This window comes from Vigna unguiculata, chromosome 4 (genome assembly GCF_037176805.1).
Source record: "Vigna unguiculata cultivar grain cowpea cultivar isolate G323 ecotype 2 chromosome 4, ASM3717680v1, whole genome shotgun sequence".
Classification (NCBI taxonomy): Eukaryota; Viridiplantae; Streptophyta; class Magnoliopsida; order Fabales; family Fabaceae; genus Vigna; species Vigna unguiculata.
The window spans coordinates 37819574-37845185 of record NC_140795.1 but is presented as its reverse complement, the minus strand read 5'-3'; the positions used below and the strand labels follow the sequence as shown (position 1 = coordinate 37845185).

General features: G+C 35.3%; 3 protein-coding genes and 1 pseudogene across 3 annotated transcripts; 2 read left to right on the top strand and 2 right to left on the bottom strand.

Annotated features, from left to right (window-relative positions):
- Positions 1 to 3533: 3533 nt before the first annotated feature.
- On the bottom strand, positions 3534 to 4476 carry LOC146887119 (uncharacterized; annotated as a pseudogene).
- A 3040-nt stretch (positions 4477 to 7516) lies between these two features.
- LOC114182473 (UDP-glycosyltransferase 74G1-like) lies at positions 7517 to 9929 on the top strand. Its single transcript, XM_028069348.2, has 2 exons — positions 7517 to 8290; positions 8951 to 9929. Exons 1-2 carry the CDS (start codon positions 7643 to 7645, stop codon positions 9683 to 9685), a joined length of 1383 nt encoding a protein of 460 aa, XP_027925149.1. The 5' UTR covers positions 7517 to 7642; the 3' UTR covers positions 9686 to 9929.
- Positions 9930 to 10248: 319 nt separating this feature from the next.
- On the bottom strand, positions 10249 to 14005 carry LOC114182472 (laccase-14-like). The gene is made up of 7 exons (XM_028069347.2): positions 13803 to 14005; positions 13373 to 13524; positions 12705 to 12949; positions 12496 to 12621; positions 11117 to 11714; positions 10644 to 10996; positions 10249 to 10539 (listed from the first exon to the last, which is right to left on the bottom strand). Exons 1-7 carry the CDS (start codon positions 13899 to 13901, stop codon positions 10406 to 10408), a joined length of 1707 nt encoding a protein of 568 aa, XP_027925148.1. The 5' UTR covers positions 13902 to 14005; the 3' UTR covers positions 10249 to 10405.
- Positions 14006 to 17991: 3986 nt separating this feature from the next.
- Positions 17992 to 21287, top strand: LOC146887118 (uncharacterized). Its single transcript, XM_085672034.1, has 6 exons — positions 17992 to 19203; positions 19342 to 19500; positions 19756 to 19840; positions 20243 to 20720; positions 21075 to 21197; positions 21263 to 21287. Exons 1-6 carry the CDS (start codon positions 17992 to 17994, stop codon positions 21285 to 21287), a joined length of 2082 nt encoding a protein of 693 aa, XP_085528160.1.
- The last annotated feature ends 4325 nt before the right edge of the window (positions 21288 to 25612 follow it).

The following is a 25612-nucleotide window of genomic DNA, read 5'->3' as shown; positions in this document are numbered from 1 at the left end:
GGCGAAGAGAAGGAATTGTTACAATTGAAGAAGGCATTTTATGGCTTGAAGCAAGCTCCACGAGCACAAAATGAAAGAATTGACACTTACTTAAAGAAGAATAGGTATGAGCATTGTTCTTATGAACATGCTCTATGCATAAAGAGGAATGGAGAAAATGTGATGTTTGTTCATAAGGAATAATGTTGAGTTGATTGAAGGGATAAAGATGTGATGAAGAAGGAGTTTGAGATGAAAGACTTGGGACTTATGAAGTATTTCCTTGGTTTGAAAGTTGTTTAAGGAGAGGAAGGCATCTTTGTGTCTCAGAGAGGTATGTTGAGGAGGTCTTGAAGAAGTTTAAAATGATAAGTTGCAACTCGGTTTCCACTCCTATGGAACCTGGTACAAAACTTTATAAGTTTGCAAATGGAGACCAAGTTGATGCGAGCAAATACCAAAGTTTGATTGGAAGTCTCAGGTATCTTACAAATACCAGAGCAAATTTAATGCTAAGTGTTAGAATAATTAGTCAGTATATGGAGGAGCCGAGCTATACTCATTGGAAGGAACTAAAGAGAATTTTAAGGTCTATAAGAGGAACAATGTCTCTTGGCCTAATGTATACTAGGTTGGATAATTATCGACTAATTGGCTACTCAGACAATGACTATTGTGGAGATGTTGTTGATCGGAAAAGCACGTCTAGATATGTATTCTTCATGGGAAACACAACATTCACCTAGCTTTCGAAGAAGCGACCCATTTTAAAGTTGTCAACTTGTTGCAACATCTTTGAGTGTCTCCCCATGCAGATTGGCTTAGAAACCTTCTAAGCAAGGTGAAGATGAAGCAAGAAAAAAGGAATGTGATTCGAGTTGATAACAAGTTGAGCATTGAATTGGCGAAGAATCCAATCAATCATAAGAGAAGCAAACATATTGATGTTTGGTTTCATTTCATTGGAGAACAAGTGAAATAAGGAAATGTGGAGTTAGAGTACATTGAAAGCTGAGCACAAGCTATAGATATGTTCACAAAGCCACTTCTGACCACTCTGTTTGAAAGTAGCAAGAAGATGCTTGGAATAAAGGAAAAGAAAAGCATTTAAGTTTATGGGGAAATTTTATTAAGTAAACTTAAATGTTAGTAGTTGCATTTAATAGTGTTGGTAGAAATGTCTTAGTAAAATGCAAAGCTCAATAATACATAATGATTAGGGCATGCACTAGAGTTCATTAGTTATAATTTAGTGGTTGTACTAATTGCATGTACTGATTGACCATGTATTACTCATTGTAAAATACAACAAATTATAACACAAAAAATTATAATATACAAGAGTTATGGAATATTTTATATTTGAACAATCAATTACATTATATCTTTTAATATCAAACAAAAAAACTAATAGTTTTACTTTTCAACTTGATTTATTTTAGTTTGTATTATAAAATCAACATATTATTACTTCATTGGTGCTAGATAAATCTAGAATAAAGAAATGAGGTGACCTTTGGTTAGTTGTGGTCACATGCCTATAAAAATTGGAATAAATTAGAGTTTGGATTTTATATGTTTATTTCTTTTTTATTATTTATATGTTATATTGTATTGATATATATTAATTTTGGAATTTATTAAAATGGGATAGTATGTTTCTGGTTATTATATTTTGATACAAAATTAAAATTTTATCATGTCCAAAATTTTGATATATTTTAGTTTCCAAATTAAAAAAAAAGAATGAATATATATTTAACTCAATTATTTTAATTTTTTTGGGTTAATTATGTTTTTTGTCCCTCAAGTATTCGACGATTTTGGTTTTTGTACCTCATTCAAAAGATGCGCTATTTAAGTCTCTCACGTTCTGAAACACATGGAATTGGTCCTCATTTTTAACTCCGTTAGTTTTATTAAAAAGCTGGCAGACAGAGTGCCACGTCAGGATCCCGATTTTAACTTTCACTCAAGCTACAATAAACATGTGTTTTAAAAGGGGGTATGAGGTTATTGTTTGAAACCTTAAATTTTGAATTTGTGAGATCCTTTGTGAGGAGCTTGAAGAGATCATTTTGGTGTGGAGGAAACATAGGTGACAATGTTTGTGTACAACATTCTATAGTGATGAAGAGTGGTAGTTCCAGAATTGATTGTAGGCAAAGGAAAATTGGTTTGAAAATTTCACAAAGCACAACGTCGTGTTCAGAAATAGCATCGAAAGTGTGTGGGTGTGGGGAACGATTGTTGCTCCTAAAGGCAGGTACTATGAAGAACAAGGGCAGGTTATTTTGGCGATGTAGAAATTGGGCGGTAAGTGACAAATTGCATTTCTTTTACTCAAGCTTTTTTTGGTGTGTGTTATAATGGTTTCAATTTTTTGCAGTCCAATTCACATTATAATTATTTCAATGGGTTAATGAAGAGGAATGTAGAGGTGAAGGTGAAGAATCTGAATTTGAAGCTGTCGCAGGAAAAAGAGTTGAGGAAGACGAAGTTTGTTTGGAAAAGGAGAAATTAATACTGGACTTGATTAAGAAAAACGAGAAGTTGAAGAGGAAATTGCAAAAAGAGAAAAGATTTGGCAAAGTGCTGCAACTTTTATTTGTACTGTTGTGGGGTTTTTCAATTGTATTTGTAGTTATGTTTTTGTTCAAGTTTAATTGTAATTAGTTTTTGTAGTAGTATTTGTGGTAGGTCTTGCAAAGATTGTTTGTGTATTTCTGGAGAATTATTTTGTAATGATGAAAATGACATTACTAGTGATTTAAGTATTGCATGCCATTCACTTGACTTTGCCATAACCAATGGGATCCAAAATATTTTTTAGGCTCGTTAATGTAGAGGAAAATTGATATCATTGGAAAACTGATGTCTGTTTCTTTAAACATTTTGTATTTAAAGGGTCTAAAACATATGCAAGGGTTCAAATTACAATCAGTGGCTTATATTTGCCATAACCAATTCAATCTTTTACTGGCGCAAATTTGGACTGAATTAAGTTTTATATTTGCCATAACCAATTCATCCATTTTTGTCAATTAAATACAATAATGCAAAAGTGGTCCCTGCTATTGCAATGAATAAAGTATTCCATAACAGATAAAGTGGTCAACATCTTTAACTACAATACTGCAAAGTTTAATAAAGCAACAAAATAGTAGTGCTCCAAAACAAAATAGTGGTCCACTATCCCTATGCCCAATGTGTCAAAAGTAATTGTCTATTACAAAATTCTTTAATAAAGCAAAAAAAAGTTTGGATCTCCATTCAATTTCACGTGGGCTGTGCAGACATTGTATTACTACTTGCTTGAGAACCTAACACTTGTGCCGCCATGCTTCTTGTTTGTGTTGGTGCTCTTTCTCCTTGGTTCCTGTTGGTTACAACCATGGGTGTGGATCTCCTTCTACTGGTTGAGCTTTGGTTAGATGGGCCTGTATTGTTGGTAGCTCCACTCCCAGTTTGGGTCCTTTAGGTGTTTCCCTGTCATTTAGGTATGTATTCAACATTGAGATTTCAGTTTGTACAAATTCATTAATTAAAATAAATTATAGATGAATATTTACCTTTCCTCTCATGCCCTTTCTACAACTTCTGATATTATGACCATATTGGTTGCACCTGTTGCACTTTCCCATGATATTTTTCTTTGAAAGTTTGGAGTGACTGACATGTTCATCAACTTCCCTTCTTCATAGTTTTTTGGGTCTACCAGGTGGGGTTTTGTAAATTGGAAGAAGTAGTTCACGTTGACTACTTCTTGGCCAAAGTTGTTGTCCATTTATTGAGGTAATTTCAGGTTCATAGCAAGCTTGATAGGCATCTCTTTTGTAATATGCGTGGACATAAGCTTCAGGATTTTCTATCTTATAGTTAATTGCTGCCACAACATGCCTACAAGGTATACCCACCAAATCCCAAAAATAACAACTGCAGTTGTGCTTACTTAGATCAACCATAAACTTTTCCATTGTGAATCCCTGTGTGACTTCAAACTTAGCATCCCCTGCCCACATAAGAAGCCAATTTCCACTTTTTTCTAATTCCCTATCAAGCCTTTTTTGGGGTCTAGGCATTACATTTCCCGGATATGCATTCAACTTCTCTCTAAGTGTTGCAAACCTACTCATTATGTATGATCTAATCCATTCCATCATGCTAATGATTGGTTTATCTCTAGCCAGTAAAATGGTGCTATTAAATGACTCAGAAAGGTTATTCATTAACACATCACATCTAGGGTAAATGCTGAATGCATGTTTACACCATGAATTGGTAGGAATGGCAATTAACCAGTTATAAGCATTAGGATTTAAACTTTTCAACTCATCCATTTTTTTCCCATCCCGCATAAAATGTAGCCTTTGTTGCCCCCATCATAAGGTCTCTGATGACTACACCACTACCAAATTTCTTCTTAAAATTGCTGTATAGGTGCCTTTGACAGAAACAATGTTCAACACAATTCAAAATCTCATCAAATACAGTCATAAGTCCCTGCAAATAAATGTAATACTAAATCATCATTTTCAGTCAATTAATTTTAAATCTGTTAAAAACAATATTATGTTTGTGCTTTACCTTTTGTTGGTTTAAAATGAACACCCAACGATGATTATCAATGTCACCAATATCCTGTAATAGCAGTGTCAAAAACCATCTCCATGTTTCCTTGCATTCGTTTTCAACAACAGCAAAGGCTAATGGGAAGTACTGGTCATTGGGATCCTACCAACTGCTACCAATAATTGACCACCATAAGTTGTCTTCAAGTGGCAACCGTCAAAACCAATGAAGGGTCTACACCCAGCCACAAACCCCTGCTTACAACCATCTAAGAACATATAGAAACTTCCAAATCTTGGTGGCAAAGTGGGTTGTGGTTGGTTGATCTTAACCTTGAAAGTATCAGCTTTAACTCTCAATAATTCACCAACATAATCAAATAAACGGTTGTACTGACGTTGTCCATCCCCTACCAAACTGTCAATTGCTATTCGTTTTGCTTTTCCAGCCCTCCAAGCAGTGATACCAATATTGTATGTCTTCTTTATTTCATCAATAATTTGATTAACTGTCATTAAACCAACATTCATGAATCTGTCTATTAAAACCTGAGCGATCCAGTCTGTGTTAGCATTTTTGTTTCCGAAAACCGGTCCACATTTATGACCACCAACTAGTGTCTTCACCCTAAAGGTTTGCTTACCTCCAACCTTGCTCACCATAATTAAAAACCCACATTTTCTCTTACAAACAACCCTCACTCTCTTGTGGTCATTCTTGACAAATTTAACTTCTTTATGATTTAAGACACTATGCTCCATTAGTGCATGTTTAAAATCTTTCAAAGAACTAAGCTCCATTCCCAATTTAAATTTGAAATCCTTCTTCATATCTTTCGGTCTATACTTTGTAAACTTTGGTCCAACATTAAAAAGACCGCCATCACTGTCCACATTAGAATCTAACTCATCACTAATGTATTCCTCATTTATCTCATGATCTCCAATTTCTTCATTAGTCATAAAAGACCTTTCACTAACATTTCTTTTATTCCTCACTTTGCTTGAATTTCGTTTGAACTCTTTCCACCTATCCAAAACAGGGCCAATCTTTCTACGACTTGAATTGTTGTCCATCCCAAATCCATCATCATCATCAACCATCCTTTCTTCTTCACTATCATCTAGTCTATCTCTAGGTGCATCTTCTTCATCTTCTTCCTCTTCAGCCTGTACTTGTTCACCAACCACATTCTCTTCACCAATCACAACCTCTTTACCATTCACTTATGCCTCCCTAACCACATCCTGTTCACCAATAACAGCCTCTTCACCATTCACTTTTGCCTCCCTAACCACATTCTGTTCACCAATAACAACCTCCTCAACTACCACTTCCTCTTCAACGACAACTTCCTTCTCACCTAAACCTTCATCCTCACACACAACTTCATCCACTCCACCAATGAAGTGAACTATTTCATGTTGACTAGGAACATGTTGGACATAGATATGAACTTCCTCTTTACTCTCCTCTGCAAAGTTAGCTAACACTATAACTTCTTTATCATCACTCAACAGTCTAAGGTTGTTTAACAAACTTTTTTTTGAACCCTTCCACCAAAGTTTCACATCACCACCGTACTTCAATCCCCTTAACAACATGAATTTCACCCCCAACGTACTTCAATCCCCTATTTCGTTCGAACCTACCCATATGATGAAAAGCTACATCGAACCCCATTCCCAACCCTACATTTCAAATAAACACACAGACCACATTAATCGAACCATAAACGGAATCAACAAATTGCAAACCCTATACAATCGAACAGGGAAGAACAACTAACCTACTTTCCACAAATTGCAATACCCTAGATGACAACACTATCTTCTTCGTTGAAATCTCGCAACTTCTTGTTGGTTCTGCAATTTCGTTGTCCCTTTCCATGATTGTGCTTCACGAACGAATATGAATCTTTGTCGAATCCCTTTTCTCGTCACCAAAAACCCCTTCTTTCTAATTTTAACCTAAACCCCAATATCTGATACATTAAACATTTCAATTAAACTATTTTACTACGTGCTTAATAATACAAACGCAGTGCTTTCTTTACCACGTGTCAATCATAACTTAAACACTGTTAAAAACGGGATCCCGACGTGATACTCCGTCTGCTAGCTTTGTAATAAAACTAACGGTGTTTAAAAATGAGGACCAATTCCATGCGTTTCAGAACGTGAGGGACTTAAATAGCGCATCTTTTGAATGAGGGACAAAAACCAAAATCGCCCAATACTTTAGGGACGAAAAACATAATTAACCCATTATTTTTTGCCTCATCAAATGCACTTTTTAGTTGTAATTGAAACAATATTATGTCAAATGATACAGACAATTCAAATACTAACATAAACATATTCGACAGATAAAAAATAATATAATTAAGTTAAAACATTATATAGATTAATTTATAAAGTTAAAATATTATATAGACTAATTTATAAAGTTAAAATATTATATAGACTAATTTATAAAGTTAAAATATTATATAGACTAATTTATAAAGTTAAAATATTATATAGACTAATTTATAAAGTTTAAAAACTAAAAATATATTTAATCTTATAAAATATGTAAACTTTTATGTCAACCAACTTTATGTACCGAGGTGGGTGCATGTTCAAAAAGTATCAAACTATAATCTGTCGAAGATTATCACTAACCGGTGTTATGATAACATCATTTCTTTCAAGCTTTGGTCATCTTTTTTCAGATTTTAAGTAAGAAAGTGTCTTTTTCTGATTTTCATTTTACTCATAGGTTAAGTGATTGAAATTGACATTTATTTTCGTAAGATGTATTCTATACGGGTTTTTTAATCAGTAGTGTTCTACACGTATTATTTTATGCATCTACTTCTTTAATTATCCACTTGATTTCAAAAGTTGAAGATTAAAGATAATTTTTTCTCTTAGAGTTGTGCATTTGAATATTGTTCACTACATTATTTGCACTAAATTATAATTACATCGATTGCAGAATTTATATAATCAGATATTGTCTCTTTCTCACTGAATTTATGTACTTGAAGCATACCGCAATGGACACAAGTGTGTGGTGAAGGAGAACACAAACCTAGGAGTAACAAATGGAGGAGAGGAAAAACTATGTAGCTCACTGTCTTGTTCTACCTTATCCTGCACAAGGACACATAAATCCTATGCTTGAGTTTTCAAAGCGTTTGATTCAGAGAGGAGTGAAGATCACACTGGTAACTTTTGTGTCCAACTGGAAGAAGGTTAGCAGAAAAAACTTCACTTCCATAGATGTTGAGAGCATCTCAGATGGCTATGATGAAGGAGGCCGTGCAGCAGCAGAGAGCCTTGAGGTTTATGTTGAAACCCTCAACAGGGTTGGAGCACAAACTCTTGCTGAGCTTATTCACAAGCTTGCAGGATCAAGCCACCCTCCAGATTGTGTAATCTATGATGGTTTCATGACTTGGCCTCTTGATGTGGCAAAAAGCTTTGGGCTACTTGCTGCTACTTTCTTCACTCAGACTTGTACAACAAACACCATATACTTGCATACTTATAAGAAGTTGCTGGAACTGCCTCTTACACAGACAGAGTATTTGTTGCCAGGGTTGCCAAAATTTGCAGCTGGGGACTTGCCATCATTCTTGAGCAGATATGGAACCTATCCAGGTTTTTTTGATACAGTTGTGAACCAATTTTCAAATATTGACAAAGCAGATTGGGTTCTTGCAAACACATTTTATGAACTGGAGCAAGGGGTAAGTGAGTTGACTAGCTAAAAGTTCTGTTCATTTATTTGATCTCTTCTTGTTTGATGAAATGACTTACAGACAGCAGTAGTTATTTGGGTAAATTTGATTTAAGTTTTGTTTCTACCACGTCAAATAGTCCTACATCGATTAAGAATTAAGGTCTAAGGAAGTTTATTTACTTCTTCTTCCTTCTATACTTCGGATATCTTTTAAAAACAAAACTACGATAGAGGACAATCTCCAAAGCAGAAAATACCTCAGATTAGAGGTGGTTGATCCTATCGATGTCATTCGTTGGCGCCTACTATGAAGTCGATAACGAGGTTCTAAGACAAATGTCGGTCCTAATTGATGTGAGACTATTGAGCATGGTAGGAACAAGTTTCTCTAAGTTTTTATCAAACTTAGTTCTAGACTCTATTTTGGAAACTATGATTTTGGTTTCAATGTTCTTTATATTTGGTAGATTTTGTTTCTCTTCTTAATATCTTTATGTTTTGGAAAGAGGGACAGACTCTACCAAATTATGGGGCCCAAAATATTTCCTTTTGGAAGCATATGAAGTAAGGCTAATGATGATCAAAATTGAGAGATGCAAAAACACATTTTATCCTAATTTTTAGGTTGGTTATTGATGATTAGATTTTGAAATGAAATTCATTGCAGGTTGTAGATTGGCTGGTGAAGATTTGGCCATTAAAGCCAATAGGACCAACCTTGCCATCTATGTACTTGGACAGAAGACTCCAAGATGACAATAACTATGGTATTGAAATGTATGTTCCAAAGTCAGAAGTTTGCATCAAATGGCTTGATGATAAACCAAAAGGGTCAGTTGTGTATGTTTCTTTTGGGAGCTTCGCAGGGCCTAGTGCGGAGCAAACTGAGGAACTAGCTTGTGGTTTAAGAGATAGTCGAAGTTATTTCATGTGGGTGATTAAAGACTCTGAACAAGGAAGGCTTCCAAAGGGGTTTCTTGACACAGTAGAGAAAGGTTTAATAGTCAATTGGTGTCCCCAACTACAAGTCTTGACACATGAGGCTTTGGGATGTTTTATCACACACTGTGGTTGGAACTCCACATTGGAAGCTTTGAGCTTAGGAGTTCCAGTGATTGCAATGCCTCTGTGGACTGACCAGATCACAAATGCAAAACTTATTAGAGATGTGTGGAAAATTGGAGTGAAAGCTGTTGCTGATGAAAAAGGTATAGTTAGAAAAGAAACTATCACACATTGCATAAAGGAAATATTGGAGACTGAGAAAGGAAATGAAATAAAGAAAAACTGCATCAAGTGGAAGAATCTGGCCAAGAGTAGTGTTGATGAGGGAGGAAATTCTGATAAGAATACAGCAGAATTTGTGAATGAATTGGTTAATCGCCGTGCTGCATTAAATTAATGGGAAAAAAATGCATATAGAAGTTCTGTGCCGCTGCCAAAGTATGCTATGCTGATTCTGCTTGGAATAATCAACTGAACAAGGTTGTACATGTAAGTTCGTGTGAAAAATTGTTAGCTTCTGAATTCTGAATTGTTATGTCGTTTAGAACATCCGTTATTTTAGCATGTTGTTCTTTGTAATTTGTGTAAGATGATTTGCTCCATCATAATAAGAATGTATTTGTCTCCTGTCGGAACAAAAATGGACCAATAGTTCAATACTTTGCAACATGTCTAAATAAATCATCTCAAATGTCATCAAAAGATGTCAATAAATCAAATACCTCTAAGTTAAAGAAAGGATCATCAAATGCAATGGACATGGTATGTATTATTCCAACAGAGTACAAAATCACAATTTGGTAACTAGAGTTGACTTCACCTGACTGGGATTGTTTTGTAAGGCTTTATATATGTTGTGATAAAAATTAAATAAATTAAAATTGAAGAACAGAGGTTTTATATACTGTTCTTACATGGTTCACAAGACATGCTAGCAAATGGAAAAGAAAAAAGGGAAAAGAAAACTTCAACATCATTGACAGACAAACATTTCTACAAAGTTTGATTTTACTTTAAATGAGCTTAAAGTGAAACATCATGGTATGTTTCTGTGGTCTGTATTCTACCCTCATTCAATAAATTCATACCGGGTGAAATGGGATTTACATCGTTTTTATTAAGAACAAGGTGGCATGTATTTAGGAGGTGGAACTATACTAGTTTGCATGGTATCTCCATCTCTTACTATGAGCACAGTATTCATACCCCAGCTACTGTGCCTCTCAAGATGACAGTGCATGTACCAAACACCTGCAAAAGCAAATTATTTGAGTGTTATTTCATCAATTGATGTTTCAAACTAAATGCTAGTTTCATAATTCGTGAGTGTGAGCAGCAATGTGTCAAAAAATTACCAGGATTATTAGCAACAAATCTCATTGCAAGCCATCCATTCTTAGGAAGACCAATGGTATTAACTTCTGGTGGATCAATCAAATTGTAAGATTTTGGGTCTGTCACGTTGTTGAAATTCCCTGTTCCAACACCCACAAGAAAGAAGCTAAAACCATGAAGGTGCATGGCATGATTCTCTGCAGTGAGAACACTGGTTCCCTGCCACACAAGTTCAACAACCTCATTATAGTCAAACATTAGCACCCTTGTTCCTGTGCTTGGGATCAATGTACTGCTTCCTGTGTCTCCTGTGAAGTTGTAAAAGAAAGGTGGTTGATCCGGAAAGTCCTCACTGAAAACTCCTGACATGTTCCTACCAATGCATACAATTTATAAACGTTACTTAGTTATAATATAAAAGAGCAATTCATGTCATTAGTCTTCAATTTTTGCATTAAATAGGGGGATTGTAAATGAAAGTAAAAGCATATACCAGTAGTATGCTTGAAGAATATCAATCTGTGGGATCTGAAAACTTATATTGTTTAAGCTTGAAGCTAATCTTGTTCCATTAGGTCCTAAACATTTTCCATTTGGGTTTTGACAAGGTAGTTCATTCATGGATACTGTCATATAAATTCTTCTTGTCACATTAATTGGAACATTAGCAGGGTGATGTTGGCTTGCCAAACCCCTCAAGCTCTTGGTAAAATTGAATACTGTTCCTGAGTCATTCACTGCAGGAAGCACAGGCATGGGGATGGATGATGGTGATGGTTTAAAATTCTCACTGTACTCAAGAATAGCTGTTGTTGGGGAATTTTCATACTTATCAATGCCATCATAGAAAGGACTTGCAGCAATGTAATAGAGACCCTTTGGCTGGTTTGCTGAGAGCAACACATCTATTGCTTGTCCTGGGGTTATCATGATGAAATTGGTGTTTAAGGGCTTTGTGTAGGAACCATCAATGCCTACAACTGTAAGGTTGTGATTGGTAACCCCAAAGAAAAACTCTTCGTTCATTGCTGCATTTATTATGCGGAAAAGATATGTCTTTCCGTGATCAACTAAAAAGCGATGAGTGTTCTCTGCAAAACAAATCAATTTTGATGAACAAATTGGTGAAACATGATACAAAAGACAATAATTACTTGTAGTTTTATGATCTATAATACAGGTGCATCTCTAATATAGCACGGATATCGAATATGACACAGATATGGACACAGACACTTTGACGTTTGTAGTTTTTGAGATATAGCTACAGAGACACAAGAATTTATATATTAAATCATTATGAATTATTTAATATAGTAACCGGTATATACTCAAAATTATTTATAAACAAATATAGTCAAATATAATAATCTAAATATGTTGTCTCCTAATATGAATTGAATTTAATTCGTCTATCTGATATCTAAAAAGTAAAAAATAATAATCATATAAATTTTTTTTCTTATTTTTATAATTATATTAGAAACTTTTGCATCAAGTTGATAAGTTAATGGGTATTCAGAAAATCATTGTATCTGTTTTTGTTAACATTATGTTAAAACCATGTCAAAATTATGTCAGAACACATAAGTCTTATCCCACTACCCAGTTGAAGTTACATGAATCATGCAGTGGCATTAGAGCATTAGACTCGGTTAAAAATCAATTTACCATGGATCCTTTTAACAATACAATGTTAGTCTTCTCACCGATGTTTCCAACAACCTTTTTTTCATGTGGGATTGTGCATTCTCTGTTTGAAGTCCAAATGGGATTGTGTAAAGGGAAGTATTAGGGATATTGAAAGATTATTCATGTATCTATAGCTAATAGCTTAAGCTTTTATGATAGATTTTCAAGACATTAATATACCTTTAGAGCAATTGTAGAAGTCACCAGGTTGGCCGTTGATTGTGTAAGCATCTGATGCATTTGGCTCTCCACCGGTTGCTCTGGCTGCATTTACAATTTGCATCAGATCTCCCTTGTACCACTCACCTAAAACATCACCAAAAAGCATAATCAAGAGGGTGTGTGTGTGTGGTTGAATAAATACAGGATTTGAATGGAATTTTCATTACCAATGATAAGAATGTTTTGTCCCCAAGGTTTAGGGAAAGGATATGAAGTTCCATTGGCTGGTAAAATGACAATGGCACCATGCACAGTGGCACGAGTCCAACTACTATGTGCATGCCACCAAAGAGTTCCTTCTTCCGATGTAAAGGCCACCTTCTGAGTGAAACTTGTTCCTGGTGGAATAGGGCACTGTGTTATGTTCTCAGGTCCATCTGACCAAGGATCCCTTGGTTCCCTCACACCATGCCTGTAAAAAGTGTTCCAACTTTTTCACCTTTTCCTACTTTTGGAGGCATGTAGTTATAATCAAATTCCATTCACACTCCTCAAGTTAAGCCATAATGCATCTGTTCTAATCAAAGGCATTTATGCTCTATAAGAGGAAAGAAAAGAGAGGAACACCTTTTTTCCTTGGTTTGTGCTAAAGACTAATTCCTTCAATGTAGAAATCATTTGGGTGTCCTTATAAAGTATTTTCTATACATATGATCAGGAATTGAATCCCTGAAAACATGGTCAAGGAGCTTAACTATATATCAGTTGTGCTGAACATAATTTAACCGTGTGAATGAAAATTTATCCTATAACTAATGCATGTGGTTGTGCACAAACATGAACAGAGGGAGGAAGCAAAATGATATAAAAAGAGAGGCAAAGAAGGGGAATTAACCAGTGAATAGTGACCCCATATCTTCCTTGGTTATGGACAGTGACAAAAGCTGTATCTCCTTTATGAACACGAATGGTTGGCCCTGGAAAACTACCATTTACTGTCAGAGTGCTTTTTGTGCTGCACAATTTCGTGAAGTTCTTTTCCTTCAGCTGCAACAAACCACCCAAATGAAAAATATCACACACTTATCACTTCTCCGGTTTTGTTCACTTCAAAAACCAAACACAAAAAGCCACTTTAGTTGGTGTGAATTTGAGTAATGAGAACATCTTCAGTTATCACTTTTGTTAGTACATTGAAGATGATAACGCTGTGTGATGTATAAGATTCTTTGCCAATTTGATAAGAAAATTTTCCCCTTCTTAGAAGGGAAGAATGATATTTAATCACTACAAAACACTTTATGTGATGGAATTTGGAAACCTACAACAAAATCATAATAATGAACGTTGCCTTGGCTCTTGCAGATAACCAGAAAACTCAAAATAAGAAGAAGAAGGACACTATGATTCTCTAAGATGATCATTTTACTGGAAGCAACTGCAAGATGATAAGTGCTTTCTTAATTATTTGGTTTTCATGAAGTTGTTATATAGGTTAATTTCATGAACCTTAGAGATTCTAAATGGTCTTTCACTTTGGTACAATAAACACACACACACACATATTGTTTAGGTACCAGTTTACTCTTATAGTCATATTTGTAAATGACGTACCTTTTCATAATGTACTATACTTTCCTAAAGTAGGGGAATATATTAATGTATTAGACATAAATGAAGCTTGTGTGAGCATGTAAAATTTCACTTAGGATAGGTTTTCCTTGTTTTCCTTGTTTGTATGTATTGCTTTAATTCCTTGAACCAAACGCTCTTCTACACATTAAGAACAAAATGATAAAGAAATCTATAACAAAAACAACAATGATAACGTTAAACACGTACGGACATGGCTAAATTTGCCTGAGTCTGAAATTGAGTATGATAATGATATTTTGGATATTTCATATCCTTCATTTGGTTAATTACTCATTTTCCTCCACTAAGTTCTTGTACAAAATCAATGGTAAATTACATGTAGTCAACAAAGTTTTCATGGTGGCAAGACTCAAATACTTGTTTTTGTGAAATATGACTATTACTTATGGGTCTTTTGAGAGTGATACCAATGAGTTACATGCCAATTCGTATGAGAGATTATGATATTACATCAACTCAAAACAAAATAATAGATTTGTCAATTTTTTTTCTTTAACTTTGTTATTTTTACTTAGTATAAAACTCAAGTTCATGCATGAATTCTTAACATAGATTGCAATAACTTTTGTTTACTGATTGATCTTCTTATTACTTATAAAGTGATTGCCCTTTAGAGGATGGTGTTGCTAGTTATACATCGTTTTCGAACGGACAAAGAAATATTTAGTTATTTCATTATTTCAGAAAACTAAGGGAAAAGTTGCTCCTCTAAAGGAGTTTACAAACATAGGTTATATAGATTTCTATAAATTTGTTGCTAACTTCGAGTAAAGTGAGACGATTACCACTTATCGAAGTATGTTATTCATTACATGGGGAGTATTTAATCAAGACTTTCAAATTTCTTTTAAGAGTGTAAGAGTGTAACAAAATTTAGTGGTATTTGAAAGAGACTTTAAAAGGTTAAAAAATACTAATAGTATTTAAAATCATATAAATTTCAATGGATTATTTTGTTAATTAGATTGGTGTGGATTTTGTGTCACTTTTTATTTGTGAGTATAAATATCATTCTGATGAAACAATCTCGTCTAACTATGTGAGACCCCTTTATTCTTATCCAATGTTTTCTCAATCTCAAAATGAAAAGAGTTCCTTGTTAAAGGAAATTCAGGTATTTCTTGTTATTGCTCTTAATTAATTTTTTCTTTCTTTAACTTTTGAATTATTTTTGTTATCACTATATATGATTGTTCAGTGAGTGAAAATGAGGAGATTTTCATTTGGCTTTTATATGTGATGTTCTTTAACTTACTTGCATTTTAAACATCTTTTAACAATAGCACTACCATAATCAAATTTCAGCAACATTGTTTAGATTCGTTTATGGTCAACCAGTTGAAAATGCTTCAACTTATAAATTCCAAGGAAATCAGGATAAGAAAGAATTAGTAAAATCCAATTAGAAAAAATAATAGTTGTTTGTATGTTAAGGATTAGGAAATTATTTTTAGATATTTACTTGAATATAATTTAAGTTAATAGTAATATACACACACAAGTGATGATAAGGCATAAAAGAGTTTCATATGATTATACAAATGTCTAAATTAATAATTTTATCATAAACACACATGGTTTTGGTGATAATAACTAACATTATGTTTTGGTGTGTCTAACAAGATTATTTAGTGTGAAACAAACAAGTAATATATATAGTTGTATAAGATTACATGATTATATAAAGTTTGACAAATCCTATATGCATGCAAAGAAATTTAGACAAAGTCTTCAAGAGAAGAGTAGACACACACTACAAAGACTATAGCGAATAATAGATGTAGTTTACAAGAAGCGTAAGATCAGTAACGCAAAAAAAAAGTCATTAACGTCACAAAATTTATGTTTGACACGAAACCAACACACGTAAAAAATCACAACGGCATACTTATATATAAATGAACAATCTTTATGTCCAACTACCAGTCAGACGTTAAAGAGACTTTTTTATGTTTGACACTTACGTAAGTTTCCACTTAGGTTATCTTCTCCGATGATAAAGGTTATACATTGTAGGGCTTGGATTGGTGGCCAAAAGAGGTTCTTTGTTCATTTCCCATCGGCATTTATTCATGATACAACTTTCTCTCCGTTTATTTTGCTAAATTGATGTTAGTTTCCTACACTTCTTAAACCGTGACTGTTTTGGGAAACTTAGTCATGATCGTGCTTGAATGTTCTCTTTGTTTGGATTGAATATGAGTTTTATGATTTAGGATTTAGGCTTTGTTCAAAGTTTTTATTTTTAAATAGTCTTAAAAATTCGTAGAAACTATAGTGAAATTGATTAATTAGTTATTTAAATTATAATTTTAGACGTAGACATTGAGTAAATCTTAATTTCCATTTGAGATTTAGTTCAAATGATTAAACATTAATTGTTTGTATTAAATTTTGAATTGTTCAATTGGACAATTTGAAAAAATTATTTTCATAATTCATTAAAAGTGTACAGTATAAGTCTACGCATAAATTTGATAAAATTTCGGTTAGAACCATTTTTTGTTGTTTTCGGATATATACTTGATTGTGATTATGAGTGACCATTTTCATTTTGTATACTTCGAAGACCAATGTGAAATGCTACTAAATTTTTTATCAAATTTGTGATGATAAATTTCTTTGTGTCCATATTAGAGCTTATGTAAAATGTTTTTCCAAAAGGGTAGGGTCTCACCTCACTACAAAAAAAACGCTTATTACCGAAGGTCAGAATCCATCGGTAATGGCTCTAATCCGTCGGTAATGATGTTTTACCGACGAACTTTTGACGACAAAAAATTCGTTAGAAAACTTATCGTCGGTAATACTTTACCGACAGATTATAAAGTTCGTCGGTAATTACCGATAGACGCATCCATCAGCCAAGCCGTCGGTTATTACCGAAGGATCTGTCCATCAGTAATTATTGACGGACAAATCCGTCAATAATGGCAGTGGTTGCACGAATGGATTTTTCGACGGATTTGGCCGTTGGTAATTTTATAAATTTGGTTTGGGTTTATTTGTTTGTTTAACATTCCACAGTACCTGCATATAGAAATTCCAACATAGACAAATCCAGCATTCCAACATTCCAACATTATATCAAATATTGTATCATTATCAAACTCCATTACAATATATATCACATGACACACTAAATTGTTTATAAAACATACAAAATAATATGTAGCATAGGAATGTTTGTCAAATATTACATAAGCACGATCAATACCAAGTAAGAATAATAGTACACAAGTTTATTAAGTACATGCTGAAGAAAGTTTTTCTTAAGGACGTGAAGAGCTAATAATCTTCATAATCAGGAGAAGATTCTTCATTTAGATTATCATCCTCTTCATTATTTTGTTGGTGAGAATGAGGTTGAGGGATTTCAGAGTTCTGTTGAGTAGGGTTTGGTTGTTGTGGCTGTGGCTACTAAAGACAAGCATGAGCATTGTTAGATATTGATAACCACAATATCAAACAATATCTTCTATTTAATCTTTTTATTTTCAGTTACTCTTTTTACTTGTACCTCTCTCTATTATAAATAGATTACCCTATGTGTGGTTTATACACAAGGGAGATTAATCTCAATCCCTATTTTCTTTATTCTCAACATGGTATCCAGAGCTTAAGGTATCTTTTCTTTTCGTCGTTGCCTCTGCCTCTGTCGCCGCCGGACCGCCGCCGAACCACCGCCGGACCACCGTCGGACCTTCGCCGGACCTTCGCCGGACTTTTGTCGGACCTTCGCCGGACTTTTGTCGGATCTTCGCCGGATCTTCGCCGGACCTTGCCGGACCTTCGCCGTTGGACCTCTGTTGCTGGAGTGCCAATTCTGACCGGCAACCTTGAAGTCGTGCCTCCTCCATGGCGTCTTCCACTGCCTCTTCCCATTCTAAAAACTCTTCTAGTGTGTCTGACCCGTCCATCTACACTAACTATGTTAATGTACACTTATCCATTGACAAGTTAACTGGCCATAATTATGCCACATGGTCATCAGACGTCCGCTTATGGCTTAAGAGTCAGAGGTATCTTGATCATCTTGCCCCGAAAGCATCTACTCTCACTCCTGCTGAGAACGACCATTGGGAAACCATTGATGCTCAATTATGTGTGGTTCTTAAGGGTATTCTTGATCCTTCGTTAAAGCAACTTTTTCGTTCCTACGAAACGTGTGCTCAAATCTGGGAGCATGCCAAGTTATTATACACCAATGATACTCAATGTCTCTATGGTGTCTGTTCTAAATTTGCAACGCTTATTTCCTCTAAACATCAAGACTCTATGACTGATTATATGGGCAAAATTCATGCTCTATTTCATGAATTCAATGAATTATTGCCTCCTTCCCCCGACCCTGCCACGGAGATCGAACAACGCTCAAAGTTCTTCATGCTCGGAGCATTACACGGACTTGCTGATAAATATTCACATATTCGTGATCAAATTTTGGGTTCCCCGGTTGTCCCCACCTTAACTTCAACATGCTCTACTCTTTTGCGTGTACCAGAACAACCTAACACTGATACACCTGCTTCTGTTGATGATTCTTCTGCATTGGTATCTCATCATGATGACCGGACTCGCCCTCGCAAACAGGGAAAAGGGCGTCCTAAGTGTGACCACTGTGGCAAGCTCGGTCACAAGATTGACAAGTGTTATGCATTACATGAGTGTGAACATTGTGGCAAGCCAAGTCACAAGATTGACCGGTGTTATGCATTGCATGGACGTCTTCCTCGCTCTGCTGCAGCTGTTCAGACCAACCTTTTCCCACCTTCCTCTACTGGGGATCCTCCTTCTGTTTCACCTGATACACCTGCTATGTTCAACAAATTTCTCAAATGGTATAAGGATCATGAGTCTTCTAGTTCCACTGCATCTATCGCTCACACAGGTACATCTTTTGTTGGTCTGACTCGATCTTCTTCTCTTTGTCCTTGGGTGTTTGATTCAAGAGCCACTGATCATATTACTGGTAACAAATCTTTGTTCTCTTCTTTATCCTCTCCTAATCATTTACCTTCTGTTACACTAGCTGATGGTTCTAGAGTCTCATCTCATGGTGTTGGCACTGTTAAACTTTTTCCTTCTTTAACCATTGATAATGTTCTTTATGTCCCTGGGTCTCCTTTTAACCTGTTGTCCATTAGTCGTCTAACTCGTTCTCTTGATTGTGTTGTTTCTTTTACCCAAAATTCTGTGTGTTTACAGGACCGGAGTTCGAAACAGGTGATTGGCACAGGATGTGAGTCTCATGGTCTTTATCATCTCCATCCTTCTACACAAGTTGGTGCAGTTATGGAGTCTCCCTCTCTTCTTCATGCTCAGTTACAACAGCTTGTCCCTGCCTTGTCCAAATTATCTCATTTGGTGTGTGAGTCATGCCAATTAGGCAAACATAGTCGTACTTCCTTTCCTCGTAGTGTCACACGTGGTGCTTCATCCCCTTTTGCATTGGTTCACTCTAACATTTGGGGTCCTAGACGCGTTAAGTCTACTTTAGGTTTTCAATATTTTGTTACTTTCATTGATGATTATTCTAGATGTACTTGGTTATTTTTAATGAAACATCGTTCGGAATTATTTCATATCTTTCAATCTTTTTTTCATGAAATTAAAACTCAGTTCGGTGTTTCTATTCGAGTTTTGCGCAGTGATAATGGCCGTGAATATCTTTCTCATTCTTTTAAACAATTTATGGCTTCTCACGGTATTCTGCATCAAACTTCTTGTGCTTATACCCCTCAACAAAATAGTGTAGCTGAACGTAAAAATAGACATCTTATTGAAACCACTCGCACTCTTTTAATTCATGGAGCGGTTCTTGAACATTTTTGGGGTGATGCTATTCTTACTGCATGTTATCTTATTAATCGCATGCCTTCTTCGGTTTTAAAGAATAACATCCCTCATTCCATTTTATTTCCTCATGACTCTCTTCATCCCTTACCTCTAAGAGTTTTCGGGTCTACATGTTTTGTTCATAATTTTAGTCCTGGTCTTGACAAGCTTTCTCCTAGATCACATAAGTGTGTTTTCTTAGGGTTTACAAGATCACAAAAAGGATACAAATGTTTTTCTCCTTTTCTTAATCGTTATTTTGTGTCTGCAGATGTCACCTTTGATGAGTTCTCCCTTTATTTTAAGAGTCAAACTTCACCTCTACCTCCATCTAGTTTTGACACCTCTTCTCATACCTTTAATGTTCCTCTTGTTTTTGACCCTCTTACTGTGTCTTCGTCACCATCGGTTCCTGCTCCACAGTCCGCTTCTCCACCACCTCTTCAGGTTTATAGTCGCCGAAACCGATCACAACTACCACCATGTGACTCCACTCAAGTGCCAACTGCTCTGTCTCCTCCGGCTCTGACACCTGAGTCTAACCTTCCCATTGCCCTCCGAAAAGGTTATACTCAAATTTTTGATTTGGATTATGGCGATACTTTTTCCCCCGTGGCAAAGATGGCTTCTGTTCGTTTATTTATCGCCATGGCTGCTCTTCAACAATGGCCTCTTTATCAACTGGATGTTAAAAATGCTTTCCTCAATGGTGATTTGCAAGAAGAAATCTATATGGAGCAACCTCCAGGGTTTGTTGCTCAGGGGGAGTCTTTTGGGATGGTATGTCGTCTTCGCAAATCACTATATGGCCTAAAACAATCTCCTAGGGCCTGGTTTGGAAAGTTTAGCAATGTTGTTCAACAATTTGGTATGACTCGGTGTGAAACAGATCATTCTATTTTTTATCAACACTCGAGTGCTGGATGTGTTTACTTGATAGTATATGTTGATGACATCGTTCTTACAGGGAGTAACAACCATGGCATCTCTCAGTTGAAACAACATATCTGTCACCATTTTCAGACAAAAGATCTTGGCAAACTCAGATATTTCTTGGGTATTGAGGTGGCACAGTGCAATGATGGTATTGTTATATCTCAAAGAAAGTATGCCATGGATATTCTGGAGGAAACTGGGTTGGTGAGTTCAAAGTCTATTGATACACCCATGGATCCCAATACTAAACTTCTACCAAATCAGGGGGAGCCTATATCTGATCCTGAGCAGTATAGAAGATTAGTTGGAAAATTAAATTATCTTACCGTTACTCGTCCTGACATTTCTTTTGTAGTCAGTGTGGTAAGCCAATTTCTTAATTCCCCATGTGAAGATCATTGGAATGCAGTCATTCGTATCTTGAAGTATATTAAAAGATCTCCTGGAAAAGGATTGTTATATGGTTCTAATAATCATTCAAGAGTTGTTTGCTATTCAGATGCTGATTGGGCAGGATCTCCTTCTGATAGAAGATCTACATCTGGGTATTGTGTCTCCATTGGTGGTAACTTGATCTCGTGGAAAAGTAAGAAACAGAGTGTTGTAGCAAGATCCAGTGCAGAAGCAGAATATAGAGCTATGGCCTCAGCTGCCTGTGAACTTGTTTGGCTCAAGCAATTGCTTCAAGAGTTACAATTTGGAGATGTTACTCAAATGACACTTATGTGTGACAATCAAGCTGCTCTTCATATTAGCTCTAATCTTGTCTTTCATGAGAGGACCAAACACATTGAGATTGATTGTCATTTCATTCAAGAAAAGGTTTTGTCTGGAGACATCAAGACTGAATTTGTTAACTCAAGTGATCAGTTAGCAGATATTTTTACTAAGTCTTTACGGGGGCCTAGAATTGATTATATTTGTAACAAGCTTGGCACATACGATTTGTATGCTCCAGCTTGAGGGGGAGTGTTAGATATTGTTTGATATTATTAAGATATTGTTAGATATTGATAACCACAATATCAAACAATATCTTCTATTTAATCTTTTTATTTTCAGTTACTCTTTTTACTTGTACCTCTCTCTATTATAAATAGATTACCCTATGTGTGGTTTATACACAAGGGAGATTAATCTCAATCCCTATTTTTTTTATTCTCAACAAGCATCAAGAGGCAGATATTGTAGGACTAATGATTGATAGGATCGAAACTCAGACCTCAATTGCTCATTTTCCTCCAAGCTGCGTGAAATTTGTTGCCTAATATTATCAAGGTCCTCAATATTAGAAGAGGAAGAAGCTGGTAGTTGGTTCGGGCTTTCATTTGAACTCGTATATTTTGAAATAAGTTGACAAATCCCATAAAGTCTTCCTTTCTTTTTTTCCTCATATTGTCTCAATCCAACACCTAGTCCTGATATTCTCATCCTGTGTAGGATCAGCAGAGGACTACTCTTGTGTTCCATCAGCACATGAGGAAACCTCAGATCTAACTTGAGAAAGCCTAATCTGAAATTCTTCCTGTAAGTAAAAAATGAACAATTATTATTATGTGGTGGGATACACATATAAGTTTAAGAGTAAATAATATTGAACAGTAGAAGAGATTTGCATTTGTCTTCCTAAACCTTTCATCCACATACTCGCTAGTACCCTTCCGGATATGTGTCTGCTGAAAGACTTCATAAAGAAACACATGTTGTCCCAACTCATGTGCCTGCAACAAAATATGTTATAATGTTAGATTTAATCTGATTTTCAAACTTTAAAAATGTAGTTCAAATGTGACAAATACAAATAGTTAATGTGTATACCATGCGAAGGGCATGCTCGTGAGTGGTAATGGATCCACCTATGTGTAGGGCCCCCGTTTCAAAAGCCCTATTCTTTTTTGCTGCAATACATTTGCTTTGATAACTTTGAGATACCAATGTTTTAGCAACCTTGTCCACATATCATTAGGAATCCATTCTGACCTTTCTCTAGCCATTCTAGCGTCTCTAAACAGTTCAGATAGACGATGAGAAACTCTACTGTTGAAATTTCTCTTAATTTCAATTTCATGCTCTAGTGCCCACTAAACTCTCCTCTATAACAACACAATTTAAACACATAAAACATTATAAGTATATTAAGCATGGAATAGTAGTTAACAACTTAATTTACCTATATAATAAGTTAGAACACGTTACCTTCAAATGTTGTTAGAAAATATCCTTGTCTTTTTCAGGTATTGTTCCCCATTATGGCCAAGGATTAAGAAATTGTTGCTTGATTGTCTTTGTGATATCCTGTGAAGCAACTCTAAATGGATCAAACTTAGAATTCATGGAAAATTGACAGAAGATGAAAGAAGTTACATAATATAAACAATGAGAATAATTGAATTGAAATATTACCCTCGACTGATAAGTTCAATCATCGGGCAGTCCTGTAGAGGAGGCTCATGTTTTGCATCTAAATCAGGATCAACCATAGATTGTGGGGCAACTATATCACCTGTAACTGCAGATGGTTCAGACCGTTGACCAATAGCAGAAGATGGACCACCAATTGAGGCTGAGGATGGTACAATATGAGGTGAAAGGGATGCTTCAATGTCTGCAGAAGGGGTATGTAACCTTGTGTGTGGAGTTGAGGAAGATGAGGATGGTATATGTGAGGGTGGTACAGAAGGAGGCCTAGGAGCAACAACAGGGGTATGCAACCCTGTGGGTGGAGGTTGAGAAGATGAGGACGACATATGAATCACCAGGATAGAAGTAGGGTTATGTAACCTTGTGGGTGGAGTTGGGGAAGATAAGGATGGCATATGTAAGCCCGTGGTAGGGGTGATGGGTCTGAGTGGAATCCGAAGAACATAATTATTACGTCTCTTTCTTGGTTTTGCAATACCTTTCCCCTTGTCAACTAGGGCTGGTCGAGGTGATCTCCTGGTGACATGGTGTATGAAGTTTACGATCTAAGTTTCAAACAAATTAAGATGGTGTATGATAACAAACAAATATATCAACAACTTAATAAGTATTCATTAGACATATTAAAAAAGTTGAAGTACAACAACAAAAAGTTCTAAGGAAATGAAAAAAAAATCAGACATATTAAAAAGTTCAAGTACTAAAACAAAAAAGAAAAAATTAGTCATTAGCATCACTTCCATCCTCATCGTCCTCCTCCTCTTCCTCCACTTCTTCTTCATCTAGATCTTCTTCTTCCTTCTCCTCTTCTTCTTCTTCCTCCTCATCCTCCTCCTCTTGTTCCAGCTCTTCATCATGACCTTCTATGTGATGAAATCCAAATACACGTTCTACTTCAATTACTTCGTTGGCATGTGACATTTCATCAACTTGGTCAGGGATATTGTCTTCCACCTCATTTGATTCAATGTGATCTCTTGGCTTTGTTTTAATTGCAACACATCAACCACAGTTGTCTTTTCGAGATGGTGGATATTGTACATAATATATTAGTCTAACATTGTATGCCAAAATAAATGGATCAAATCGTTGGTACCTTGAAGTCATGTGAATGTCCACAATGTTATATTTAGGATCCACTCTTGTAACTTTTCTTGAGGGATCAAACCATTCACACAAAAAAAAGTACAATTTTCTTCGGTTTATTAGAAGTATGGTACTATAGTTCATATATTCTATGAATGATCCCATAAAAATCATCTTCACCTCCTTTGGTAAGGCCCTTGACATGAACACCACTATTTATAGTCTTTTTCCATTTGCTCCATGCATTAGTATGGAACTTGTACCCATTCACAAAGTACGTGTGCCATTCTTTGACACATTTCACGGGCCAATTTGACAAATCCATTAGGTCTTGGTTCCTAACACTTAATGGCTCGTTATAAACCTACAAATATAGAAAGATAGATGTAGAATTATGATACATTAAAATCCATTTGTTGTGTAATTAATGGTACAATTCATACTTGATATTGGAACCATTCAGGAAACTCTGAATGAATATGAGCACAAGCACTGATCTCAAGTATTTGAAAGTACATAAGGAATAAGCTGGCAAAAATAAATTCCAATGGTAAATTTTTAGAGGCTTATATATAATTGACCACAAAGTTGTTCACAAAGAAGGATATAACTTACTCAAGATATGGCTTGACTTCAGTGCAATTGATTAACACATGAACATAAGCATATTTGAACTCGACATTAGTTAACCAATGAATCGATTATTTTTCTGCATGTCGACCTTGTTGTTGAAAAACAAACAACTTTGACACATCTCTTTGACATTCAACTTCATTTCTCCAATTGTGTGGTGACAACATGAAGTTGTTGAAGTAATGAGAACAAAAGTATGTTGTCTCATGTTGTAAATAAGACGCACAAATAGAACCTTCAACTCTGACTTTATTTTTTATTGATCATTTTGAATCACCCATGAATTTATACAAATAAAAAAATACATCATGATGAAAAAAATTGGTGACAAAATTAATTATAAATATGAATAGGGAGGTCCTTTAATACCTTTCAAATGGATACATCCTTTGTAATCTTGGGATTATAGGCAAATAGAACGTTGACTTAACTGCAATTGATTTTTTGAGCCTTGATACTTGATGAAGTGGGTGATATCTTGGTTTGTTACAAAATTTACATTCAAGCAACAATTAATCTTCTTAGCCTCAAATCCCAACTTTAATACTAACCTCTTAGCGTCATA

What these genes read in the sequence shown, in the direction of transcription:
- LOC114182473 (XM_028069348.2), top strand. Translation starts at nt 7,643, where the DNA reads ATGGAGGAGAGGAAAAACTATGTAGCTCACTGTCTTGTTCTACCTTAT. An exon ending in TTTATGAACTGGAGCAAGGG is followed by an intron (nt 8,291 to 8,950) that starts GTAAGTGAGTTG and finishes AATTCATTGCAG; the next exon opens with GTTGTAGATTGGCTGGTGAA.
- LOC114182472 (XM_028069347.2), bottom strand. Translation starts at nt 13,901, where the DNA reads ATGATCATCTTAGAGAATCATAGTGTCCTTCTTCTTCTTATTTTGAGT. An exon ending in TATGGGGTCACTATTCACTG is followed by an intron (nt 12,950 to 13,372) that starts GTTAATTCCCCT and finishes CACTTTTTACAG; the next exon opens with GCATGGTGTGAGGGAACCAA. An exon ending in ATTCTTCAAGCATACTACTG is followed by an intron (nt 10,997 to 11,116) that starts GTATATGCTTTT and finishes ATGCATTGGTAG; the next exon opens with GAACATGTCAGGAGTTTTCA.
- LOC146887118 (XM_085672034.1), top strand. Translation starts at nt 17,992, where the DNA reads ATGGCGTCTTCCACTGCCTCTTCCCATTCTAAAAACTCTTCTAGTGTG. An exon ending in CATCTCATGGTGTTGGCACT is followed by an intron (nt 19,204 to 19,341) that starts GTTAAACTTTTT and finishes GTGTGTTTACAG; the next exon opens with GACCGGAGTTCGAAACAGGT. An exon ending in TGTCCAAATTATCTCATTTG is followed by an intron (nt 19,501 to 19,755) that starts GTGTGTGAGTCA and finishes ATTAAAACTCAG; the next exon opens with TTCGGTGTTTCTATTCGAGT.